Source organism: Myxocyprinus asiaticus, chromosome 47 (assembly GCF_019703515.2).
Source record: "Myxocyprinus asiaticus isolate MX2 ecotype Aquarium Trade chromosome 47, UBuf_Myxa_2, whole genome shotgun sequence".
Classification (NCBI taxonomy): Eukaryota; Metazoa; Chordata; class Actinopteri; order Cypriniformes; family Catostomidae; genus Myxocyprinus; species Myxocyprinus asiaticus.
This window is the reverse complement of record NC_059390.1, coordinates 23,015,565-23,027,688: the sequence shown is the minus strand read 5'-3', so window position 1 is coordinate 23,027,688 and position 12,124 is coordinate 23,015,565. Positions and strand designations below refer to the sequence as shown.

General features: G+C 36.4%; 1 protein-coding gene across 2 annotated transcripts in view; it reads right to left on the bottom strand.

The window, feature by feature from the left end:
- Positions 1-12,124, bottom strand: part of LOC127436819 (carboxypeptidase M-like) — a 66,192-nt gene continuing 54,068 nt past the window's right edge. For both annotated transcript variants that reach the window (XM_051691249.1, XM_051691250.1), the window contains 3 exons: positions 11,594-11,746; positions 7,242-7,390; positions 1-962 (listed from right to left, as the gene is read on the bottom strand). In XM_051691249.1, coding sequence (XP_051547209.1) covers positions 717-962; positions 7,242-7,390; positions 11,594-11,746 — 548 coding nt within the window. In that variant the 3' untranslated portion in view covers positions 1-716. The remainder of the gene's footprint in view (positions 963-7,241; positions 7,391-11,593; positions 11,747-12,124) is intronic.

Below are 12,124 nucleotides of genomic sequence, written 5' to 3'. Positions count from 1 at the left end.
TGTTTCTTAATGGTTTATTTAAGGCACTGCCAGTCTTTCTAATCTGAGATTGATAGAGCGAGGTAGAAAGGGCACCATTTGTTTTTGTTTTTTTTTTTTTGGCTTTGTTGTTTCACTCTTCATTTTTACATTTTACAAATATAAATCTGCAAAAAGACACTGTTAATATAAAAGACAAATAAACATAAAATGTATATTACTAAGGTAATTTGCTAGTCAAACTATCTGCACCATCTTCAAAATGTAAAACAAACAAAAAAACAAAACAATCGAGAGTAGTTTGTTTGCGCAGTCGAAAAAATGGGTACATATTTTATAGATTTGTATACAAATATCCATATTTATATACCATACATGTACATGCATTGCCTTCAACATATATAATCTTCATAAGTCACTATCGTAGCATCTTTAGTTTTGTTTTGACAACCAGCCCTCCACTATTGATAACAGATACACAGGCACCTTTTTTCATTTCTAACTTTACAACATTAACTTCTAATATCACTGGAAAACTGAACTTTCTACCAACAGTATAATAATAGTGTTACTCTGAGATATTGTTTATTTGAATCTATTTTCTTTCTCAAGTAAAAAGGTTTGACGATGATATGGCCTCAGTATATTGCACAAAAAACAAAACAAAACAAAACAAGTTTGATTGTGCAAGTTAAGCAAAGAGGAGCTTGATGTAGATTTGAAAAGAGTCTTTGCTCTCAGCACAGCAGCAGTCTCTGAAGAGTAAAGGCAGTGAGTGCAGTGAGGGTGCTGGGCAGCAGGGCGGCGCTGTTGTTCTCTGGGTTTTTCTGATTTGGAGTGGTGCAGCACTGGGGCGGTTGTGTTGCTGTTGTGCTGTAGTCACTCTTTTGAAGGAGGAAGTTCTGGGTGAGAGCAGAGAATGTGTCTGGACCATACGGCACAGAGATGGTTTGTGTGATGGTCTTGTGTCCTGGGTATGTCACCTGTGGATAAATCAATATAGTTTTAACAAATGAAAAACAAAGATTCAATATAGAGCTTTTTATTATTATTATTATTTTACATCTACATCATCCAAAAAATAAATGCATGAGCAATACATTTTAAAATCTCACTAAGTGTTTTATAGGACTGGATAATACACGTCGATAACTAGGGATTAAAACTGAAATGTTTTTTCATTTTGGTTCGTTGGCGTTTTTTAGTTCTGGCTCTGGAGTTCCATGGCCTCCTTTCCAAATGGTAACCAGTCAGATCAAAATGAAAGAGCACTAAATAAGGTTTTTAAAAAAATTTATTTTAATTTTTTATGACAGTACTCTGTGCTAAGGATGGGTGATATGCCAGTTGCAGTGTTGCCAGATTTCGAAAGAGAAACAAGCGACCTGGTCTGAAAATAAGCATCTTGCTTTGCAAAAATAAGCAATCCAATGTGGGGGACTGATTAGTATAGACACGTAACAAGCGTAGTATACAGTCGTTCAAATACAATAATGTCTTTTCAAAAAATGTCTCCTTAATATTAAATACATCACCAAAAATACTTTAAATATTTCACATATACAACTGGCTATCTAAAAAGAATTATTACATTTCTCTTTAAAACACACACACACAGTAGTTTGGATGACAACATTTGAAAATAAGGTTTTCACTTTGTTTCCATTTTTGGTTACATTCTGCAAAAAAAAACATAAATAAAATAAATAAATGTTCATTTTCAGTTTTTGTTTTCATTCCTTGAACCATTTCTAGTCCGTGTGGATGACTGTAATTTAATTGAATAATTGGGTAAAAATCTCACGAAACCTCTCAAGAACATGTACTGGTCATATATTGAGACCCGAATCTCAAAAGAACAAAAATTAAGAAGTAATATTTTGCATATAGCAGAAAAAAAAGAAATGTTATTTAAATTCTAATTATATTACAAACAATAATGGCAGTTATATTAGTTATGCTAAATTGTATTTATGCTTATTTTAATTCAAACAAAAGAGTAAAAAATCATTGTGTCTGGATAGGATGATTTTCATTGCTGTATTAAAGTAATGAGAATCAGATTTTATTTTTTTATTTATTTATTTTTGCATCACAGTTATGACTAATGGCCTGTAAAATGTGTTTAACCAAATGCATACATCATGTCTTTAGTGACCCAGGACTTCATTTCACCCCCTATATATATATACTGGCGGCCAAAAGTTTGGAATAATGTACAGATTTTGCTCTTATTGAAAGAAATTGGTACTTTTATTCACCAAAGTGGCATTCAACTGATCACAATGTATAGTCAGGACATTAATAATGTGACAAATTACTATTACAATGTGAAAATAAATGTTCAGAAAAAATCCTCCACATGCAGCAATGACAGCTTTGCAGATCCTTGGCATTCTAGCTGTCAGTTTGTCCAGATACTCAGGTGACATTTCATCCCATGCTTCCTGTAGCACTTGCCATAGATGTGGCTGTCTTGTCGGGCACTTCTCACGCACCTTACAGTCTAGCAGATCCCACAAAAGCTCAATGTGGTTAAGATCCATAACACTCTTTTCCAATTATCTGTTGTCCAATGTCTGTGTTTCTTTGCCCACTCTAACCTTTTCTTTTTGTTTTTCTGTTTCAAAAGTGGCTTTTTCTTTGAAATTCTTCCCATAAGGCCTGCACCCCTGAGTCTTCTCTTTACTGTTGTACATGAAACTGGTGTTGAGCGGGTAGAATTCAATGAAGCTGTCAGCTGAGGACATGTGAGGTGTCTATTTCTCAAACTAGAGACTCTGATGTACTTATCCTCTTGTTTAGTTGTACATCTGGCCTTCCACATCTCTTTCTGTCCTTGTTAGAGCCAGTTGTCCTTTGTCTTTGAAGACTGAAGTATATACCTTTTGATAAAATCTTCAGTTTTTTTGGCAATTTCAAGCCTTCATTCCTCAAAACAATGATTGACTGATGAGTTTCTAGAGAAAGCTGTTTATTTTTTTGGCCATTTTTGACCTAATATTGACCTTAAGACATGTCAGTCTATTGCATACTGTGACAACTCAAAAACAAACACAAAGACAATGTTAAGCTTAATTTAACAAACCAAATAGCTTTCAGCTGTGTTTTATATAATGGCAAGTGATTTTCTAGAACCAAATTAGCAATTTAGCATGATTACTCAAGGATAAGGTGTTGGAGTGATGGCTGTTGGAAATGAGGCCTGTCTAGATTTTATCAAAAATGACTTTTTTCAAATAGTAACGCCCTGACTATACTTTGTGATCAGTTGAATGCCACTTTGGTGAATTAAAGTACCAATTTCCTTCTGAAACAGCTAAATCTGTACATTATTCCAAACCTTTGGCCACCAGTATATACAGTTGTGCTCAAAAGTTTGCATACCCTTGGAGAATTGGTAATATATGTACCATTTTTAAAGAAAACATGAGTGAGCAGGCAAAACACATTTCTTTTATTTCTTATGGGATTCATATTCAACTGTAGGTTATAACAGAATGGCACAATCATACAACAAAACATGGCAACAAAGAAAAAAATGAAATGACCCCTGTTCAAAAGTCTGCATACCCTTAGTTCTTAATACTGTGTATTGCCCCCTTTAGCATCAATGACAGTGTGCAGTCTTTTGTAATAGTTGTCTATGAGGCCCCAAATTCTTGCAGGTAGTATAGCTGCCCATTCCTCTTGGCAAAATGCCTCCAGGTCATGCAAAGTCTTTGGTCGTCTTGCATGAATCACACGTTTGAGATCTCCCCAGAGTGGCTCAATAATATTAAGGTCAGGAGACTGTGATTGCCACTCCAGAACCTTCACCTTTTTCTGCTGTAACAACTGGAGGGTCAACTTGGCCTTGTGCTTAGGGTCATTGTCGTGCCGGAAAGTCCAAGAGCGTCCCATGCGCAGCTTTCGTGCAGAAGAATGCAAATTGTCTGCCAGTATTTTCTGATAACATGCTGCATTCATCTTGCCATCAATTTTCGCAAGATTCCTGTGCCTTTAGAGCTCACACACCCCCAAAACATCAGTGAGCCACCACCATGCTTGACAGCGGGGATGGTATTCTTTTCACTATAGGCCTTGTTGACCCCTCTCCAAACATAGCGCTTATGGTTGTGACCTTAAAGCTCTATTTTGGTCTCGTCACTCCAAATTATAGTGTGCCAGAAGCTGTGAGGCGTGTCAAGGTGTTGTCGGGCATATTGTAACCGGGCTTTTTTGTGGCATTGGCACAGTAAAGGCTTCTTTCTGGCAACTCGACCATGCAGCTCATCTTTGTTCAAGTATCATTGTATTGTGTTCCTTGAAACAACCACACCGTCTTTTTCCAGAGCAGCCTGTATTTCTCCTGAGGTTACCTGTGGGTTTTTCTTTGTATCCCGAACAATTCTTCCGGCAGTTGTGGCTGAAATCTTTCTTTGTCTACCTGACCTTGGCTTGGTATCAAGAGATCCCAGAATTTTCCACTTTTTAATAAGTGATTGAACAGTACTGACTGGCATTTTCAAGGCTTTGGATATCTTTTTATAGCCTTTTCCATCTTTATAAAGTTCCATTACCTTGTTACGCAGGTCTTTTGAGAGTCCTTTTCTGCTCCCCATGGCTCAGTATCTAGCCTGTTCAGTGCATCCACGTGAGAGCTAACAAACTCATTGACTATTTATACACAGACACTAATTGCAATTTAAAAATCCACAGGTGTGGGAAATTAAACTTTAATTGCCATTTAAACCTGTGTGTGTCACCTTGTGTGTCTGTAACAAGGCCAAACATTCAAGGGTATGTAAACTTTTGATCAGGGCCATTTGGGTGATTTCTGTTATCATTATGATTTAAAAAGTAGCCAAACAAGTATGTGATGATAAATGGCTTCATATGATCACTATCCTTAAATAAAAGACGGATTTTTTTTTGCATGATCAGTCATATTTTCAAAATCAATGCCAAAATTTCACAATTTCTGCCAGGGTATGCAAACTTTTGAGCACAACTGTATATATATATATATATATATATATATATATATATATATATATATATATATATATATCTACGGGTCAAACGTCTTGAAACACTTACTCATTCTTTATTATAATTTTTTTTCCACATTTTAGAATAATAGTAAAGTCATCAAAACTATGGAATAACATAAATGGAACTATGGGAATTATGTTGTGACTAAACAAAATCCAAAATAAATCAAAACTGTGTTATATTTTAGCATCTTCAAAGTAGTCACCCTTTGCCTAGAATTTGCAGACATGTACTCTTGACATTTTCTCAACCAACTTCTTGATGTATCACCCTGGGATGCTTTTTAAACAGTATTGAAGGAGTTCCCATCTATGTTGGGCACTTATTGGCTGCTTTTCTTTATTATTTGGTCCAAGTCATCAATTTCAAAAACGTTTTTTAAAATTAAATTTTAGTTTTATAATGAAATAAATTAATATGGTGACACAATTATATTTTTGTCTACAAACATTTAAGCATACGCCTTCAGATCAAAAGATTTTTAAGATCGTGAGAAACACTTCAGTCAAGTGTTTCAAAACTTTTGACCGGCAGTGTATATATATATATATATATATATATATATACTGTGTATCTGTAAATTTGGCTTTTTCGGTTACTGTTCATAATAGAAAGATTGAGGAATACTAAATAGGTGGGGGCGTAACTCCAAAAAATGGATGAGGTACAGGGGGTGAAATGAAGGTCCCGTGTATATATATATATATATATATACTGTATACTGTATATATTCTCATCCTCATGCCATCCCAGATGTGTATGACTTTCTTTAATTTGCTGAACTTAAATGAAGATTTTTAGAAGAATATTTTAGCTTTTTTGGGCCATACAATGCAAGTGAATGGGTGCCAAAATTTTGAAGCTCCAAAAATTACATAAGGCATCATAAAAGTAATCCATAAGACTCCAGTGGTTAAATCAATGTCTTCAGAAGTGATATGATAGGTCTGGGTGAGAAACAGATCAATATTTAAGTCAATACTTTTTTACTATAAATTCTCCTCCCTGCTCAGTCAATCTCCACTTTAACTTTCACATTCTTCTTCTTGTGTTTTTGGTGATTCACACTCTTCGTGCATATCTCCCCCTACTGGGCAATGAGGAGAATTTCTAGCAAAAAAAGACTTAAATATTGATCTGTTTCTCACCCACACCTATCATATCACTTCTGAAGACATTTATTTAACCACTGGAGTCTTATGGATTACTTTTATGATGCCTTCATTTGCTTTTTGGAGCTTCAACATTTTGGCACCCATTCACTTGCATTGTACGGACCAAAAGAGCTTAAATATTCTTCAAAAAGTCTTCATTTAAGTTCAGCAAATGAAAGAAAGTCATACACATCTGGGATGGCATGAGGCCAAGTAAATGATAAGAGAATTTAAATTTTTGGGTGAACTATCCCTTTAAGTACCAAAACTGTATAGGGTATTAAAGACCCTAGGTAAGTAATAGTGTCGTCTTTTTTTTTTAGGTTAGGTTTATTTTAACTGCAGATCATTTTTCCAATCTGACACATGACCTTTTCATTTAGTCTGAGTGAATAAAGCTTTTGGCCTTGTGCTGCTACCGTTTGTCCCCTATTTTAGAGTTAAGAACATTTGATTTCTCCTCAATGAACTCCATTTATTGTGCTGAGAGATACAAAAACAGTACACTTATACACTGTGCCTACTGCATTCCTTCTGTATTTACTGACTTAATCCCTGGCTAACTCGAACCCCACGGCACCACATCCTTAAACTGATTCATAGCGTGAATGCTCAAGGGAACTGACTTGTGACCATCAACATTCACAGCTCAAGAAGGGGTTTAAAGTTATTATGCATTATACACACAAGTTAGTTCTGGTCATCTAATCTGATTGGACCAGCAGTGTCTGATTGGACGAGTTGAGTTTGTGCATACACAAAAGTGTAAATTGTACCTTCTTATTTATAGAACTGCTGTATAAAAGCAATTTCATGTATTACCTACATGTGCTAGGGTACAGTAGTACTTTCCTATAACTTTGACTGAATGGGGTTAGTACCTTTTGTACAAGCTCTCTTTGAAAATGTAGAGTCTTTGAACTCTGTTATATGGCTGATATTTTTTTTGCAATAAACACAATGTGGAAACATGTCATAATGTGGCAATCAGTAGCTCCTTTCAGCCAATTTTGAATGCTTGTGACTCCTCTGAACAATAATGAAATTCACCACAAGGGGACGCAATCTCACCGTGATAGTGTAGTTGCCGGGCAAAAGTAACCTGTAGTATTCCCCGTTACGATCAGTCCTGAACGGACAAAGATTTCTCCTCCCCTCCACCTCGACTACAGCATTTTGAACCGGGTTTCCATTTAAGTCCATCACTACACCTTTTACACCTGCATAGAAGAGAAAATCTTTCAACCATTTGTATTATGGTGTATGCTCAATGAACTTCTGTTAACACAATGTCTGAACATAAAAAATGAGGGTTGGGATGATTACATTTTTAAAATATTATTAGTGGTGTTTGCTAAGGCAAACACTACTTTTACTGTTGCTCATATTTAAGTGATTTGAACAAATCTCTAAACCTAAATATTAAACTTTGGTGTGTAGCTCATCTTGCACCGTTTGTGACACAGATGGGAATGTTACTACTTTTCTAAGCTTTTTCTAACATTTTCACCTGGTGGAAGAACCAATTAATAACATTCCAGAAACATTCTCTTTGGGGTTCTTATTTTATAATCATTAACTAACATTCCCGGAACATTCTGGGAACCACAACATTGTAAAATGTGACTTACAGCAGGGTTGCAGAAAGAATATGGGAATATAGAGGTTAGAAGAACTAATGTTCATGAGCAACGTTAGGGGAATGTTCTCAACCTAGATGGTTATTAGATGGTTAATTCTGGCTAACCAAAGAGAACGTTAGAATGTCCATTTCTGGAACATTCTGGGGACTAAAAATGGTTAGCTGGGTAACTGACTTCCAGCAGGGTTGCAGAAAGAATACTGGAACATAGATTAAAAAATGTAATGCTAAAAAATGTAATGTACGTTACACTACTTATTGACTTAGTTTACAGTAACTAATTACTCAACACACATATGCAGAATCAGTGTCAGAAATCAAATGGGATTACATTAGATAATTTTCATTTCATTAAATTAAATAAAGTGGCAATTCTTTCCCCTGAATTAGATTTTCAGGGGGATTTATAAATTGTACTTTTTCTAACCTTTAAAAACAAACAAAAGAGTCACATCCGTTGACTTTAATTTAATCAGTTAATTAATACAATTCAAGGTTGAGAATTCTACCCTAAAAATTCAATCAACATTAAAGGGATAGTTCACCCAAAAATGAAAATTCTCTCATCACTTCTCCTTATGCCATCCCAGATGTGTGTGGCTTTCTTTCTTCTGCAGAACACAAATGAAGATTTTAGAAGAATATTTCAGCTCTGTAGGTCTATTCAATACAAGTGAATGATGGCCAGAATTTTGGAGCTCTAATAAGCACATAAAGGCAGAATAAAAGTAATCCATCTGACTCCACCTTTTAAATCCGTATCTTCTGAAGCGATATGATAGTTGTGGGTGAGAAACAGATCAATATTAAGGTCCTTTTTTTAATTTTATTTTTTTACTATAAATCTCCACATTTGACCAGCCTGACCATCGCCAAAAAATAAAAGAATGTGGAAGTGATATAAAGTGTAGATTTATAGTAAAAAAAAAAAAATTAAAAAAAAAGGACTTAAATATTGATCTGTTTTTTACTCTAACCTATCATATCACTTCTGAAGATATGGATTTAACCACTGGAATCTTAAGGATTGCTTTTATGCTGCCTTTGTGTGCTTTTTGGAGCTTCAAAGTTCTAGTCACCATTAACTTACATTGTATGGACTTACAAAGCTGAGATATTCTTCTAAAAATCTTTGACTGTGTTCTGTAGAAGTATATAAGTCATACACATCTGGGATGGCATGAGTGTGAATAAATGATGAGAGAATTTTCATTTCTGGGTGAACTATCCCAGAACTCAGATTCTATGCCATGTACAGTTGTGCTCAAAAGTTTGCATACCCTGGCAGAAATTGTGAAATGCTGACATTGATTTTGAAAATATGACTGATCATGCAAAAAACTATCTTTTATTTAAGGATAGTGATCATATGAAGCCATTTATTATCACATAGTTGTTTGGCTCCTTTTTAAATCATAATGATAACAGAAATCACCCAAATGGCCCTAATCAAAAGTTTACATACCCTTGAATGTTTGGCCTTGTTATAGACACACAAGGTGACACACACAGGTTTAAATGGCAATTAAAGGTTAATTTCCCACACCTGTGGCTTTTTTAATTGCAATTAGTATCTGTGTATAAACAGTCAATGAGTTTGTTAGCTCTCACGTGGATTCGCTGAGCAGGCTAGATACTGAGCCATGGGGAGCAGAAAAGAACTGTCAAAAGACCTGTGTAACAAGGTAATGGAACATTATAAAGATGGAAAAGATATAAAAAGATATCCAAAGCTTTGAAAATGCCAGTCAGTACTGTTCAATCACTTATTAAGAAGTGGAAAATTCTGGGATCTCTTGATACCAAGCCAAGGTCAGGTAGACCAAGAAAGATTTCAGCCACAACTGCCAGAAGAATTGTTTGGGATACAAAGAAAAACCTACAGGTAACCTCAGAAGAAATACAGGCTGCTCTGGAAAAAGACAGTGTGGTTGTTTCAAGGAGCACAATATGACGATACTTGAACAAAGATGAGCTGCATAGTCGAGTTGCCAGAAAGAAGCCTTTACTGCGCCAATGCCACAAAAATGCCCAGTTACAATATGCCCGACAACACCTTGACACGCCTCACAGCTTCTGGCACACTGTAATTTGGAGTGACGAGACCAAAATAGAGCTTTATGGTCACAACCATAAGCGCTATGTTTGGAGAGGGGTCAACAAGGCCTATAGTGAAAAGAATACCATCCCCACTGTGAAGCATGGTGGTGGCTCACTGATGTTTTAGGGTGTGTGAGCTCTAAAGGCACAGGGAATCTTGTGAAAATTGATGGCAAGATGAATGCAGCATGTTATCAGAAAATACTGGCAGACAATTTGCATTCTTCTGCATGAAAGCTGCGCATGGGACGCTCTTGGACTTTCCGGCACGACAATGACCCTAAGCACAAGGCCAAGTTGACCCTCCAGTGGTTACAGCAGATAAAGGTGAAGGTTCTGGAGTGGCCATCACAGTCTCCTGACCTTAATATCATCAAGCCACTCTGGGGAGATCTCAAACATGCGGTTCATGCAAGACGACCAAAGACTTTGCATGACCTGGAGGCATTTTGCCAAGAGGAATGGGCAGCTATACCACCTGCAAGAATTTGGGGCCTCATAGACAACTATTACAAAAGACTGCACACTGTCATTGATGCTAAAGGGGGCAATACACAGTATTAAGAACTAAGGGTATGCAGACTTTTGAACAGGGGTCATTTCATTTTTTTCTTTGTTGCCATGTTTTGTTTTATGATTGTGCCATTCTGTTATAACCTACAGTTGAATATGAATCCCATAAGAAATAAAAGAAATGTGTTTTGCCTTCTCACTCATGTTTTCTTTAATAATGGTACATATATTACCAATTATCCAAGGGTATGCAAACTTTTGAGCACAACTGTATAACTAAGGCTAAAATAGAATATTAAAAACTATTCAGATGTTACAAATAAGAAACGTGGGTGTTTATTTTCCCCCACATTTAGAATTTCTGGGGCATTTTTGACATTTTTTGGTGGCATTTTTGCCCTGAGTGCCCCTTAATTACTGACCCTGTGCAGAATATGTCTGACAGCTCCAGAAACCAGTAAAACAAACTACAAAACCTGTCTTTTTCCTGGTACTGAAAATATGTCCTCTTGGTTTCCTGCAATGTTTTCTTGTAAACCTGCATGACCTCCAACTATTATGGAGTCAGTTTTACATGTAAACACTGATTAAAGTGGCAACACCTGAAAGTCTGTGTCATCATCAGATGGGAGTTGCATGGTGGCATGGTCAACAGGATCCAGTCCAACAAAAATAAGACAATGACAAACAGCTTTTAGTGGACTTTGCAAGGAGTTCGAGGACTCTAGGTAATATCTAGCTGGTTAACCAATGCTTTTATGGCACCCTGGTGTTAAAGAGCACAGGTGTGGTGGTGTATTGACTCACAAACGTGATAGTTTGCCTGTGGTTGGGTTACAGGACTGTTGTGTCAATGCAGGGTGTGGACCGCAGTGTAAGACCGAGACAGGAGCTTTGGGACTATCACATCACCAAAGGTCGGGATGGTACTGTGTCTGTGTGTAATTTATTTGTGACTGTAACAAGAGCCGGTTATTATAAATGTGAGGTAATAATACAGTGGCGTTTACACCCTAATATTGAACACCACATAAATTGCAGACAGTTTTGTGTTGGACAAAATAATGTGGCTGATTGAAACTATGTCTGTTATGTTTCTTGAAATGCTTTTGATTGTTGATTCAGTGGTCACAATAGTGGATGTGTGGATGTGTGTGTGTGTAGTTACCTAGGTGTACTTGCTGCATGTAAGCCAGTAGTGCAGGTTTGTTGGCTTGCCATAGACCAGGAAGGTCTGTCTCTGGAGGAAACTTGCAGCAAGAGATTTCCAGTGTCAGTTCTAAACACTGTGCCCACACATAGTTATAGTCCTGCATTCCCCCTGACAGAGAGAGAGAGCGAGTGAGAGAGAGAAGGACATTTATTAGCTTTCAAGACATTTCATTAATTATAACTAAATGCTAATAAAGGAAATTGCCCTATTTAATGCAACATTTGTTTGGTTTAAGGTCCTGATCACCCTGGAAAGGTTTATATCTCGATAATGACCGGCTTACTGTAAATTATAACTAATTTATTACACGGCTCTCAGGAATACTCAATTCTGATCTGTCAATGGCGCCATCTAGCGGTCTGATATTTCTCAGTAACAACCGCACTTTCCTGCTTCTCAGATCACTGTATGTTCTGTACCAGTAGGCTTAATCAATCAAAGCTCAAATCAGTGTTTCATGTCCATTTATTTACTTCTCTGACAAGT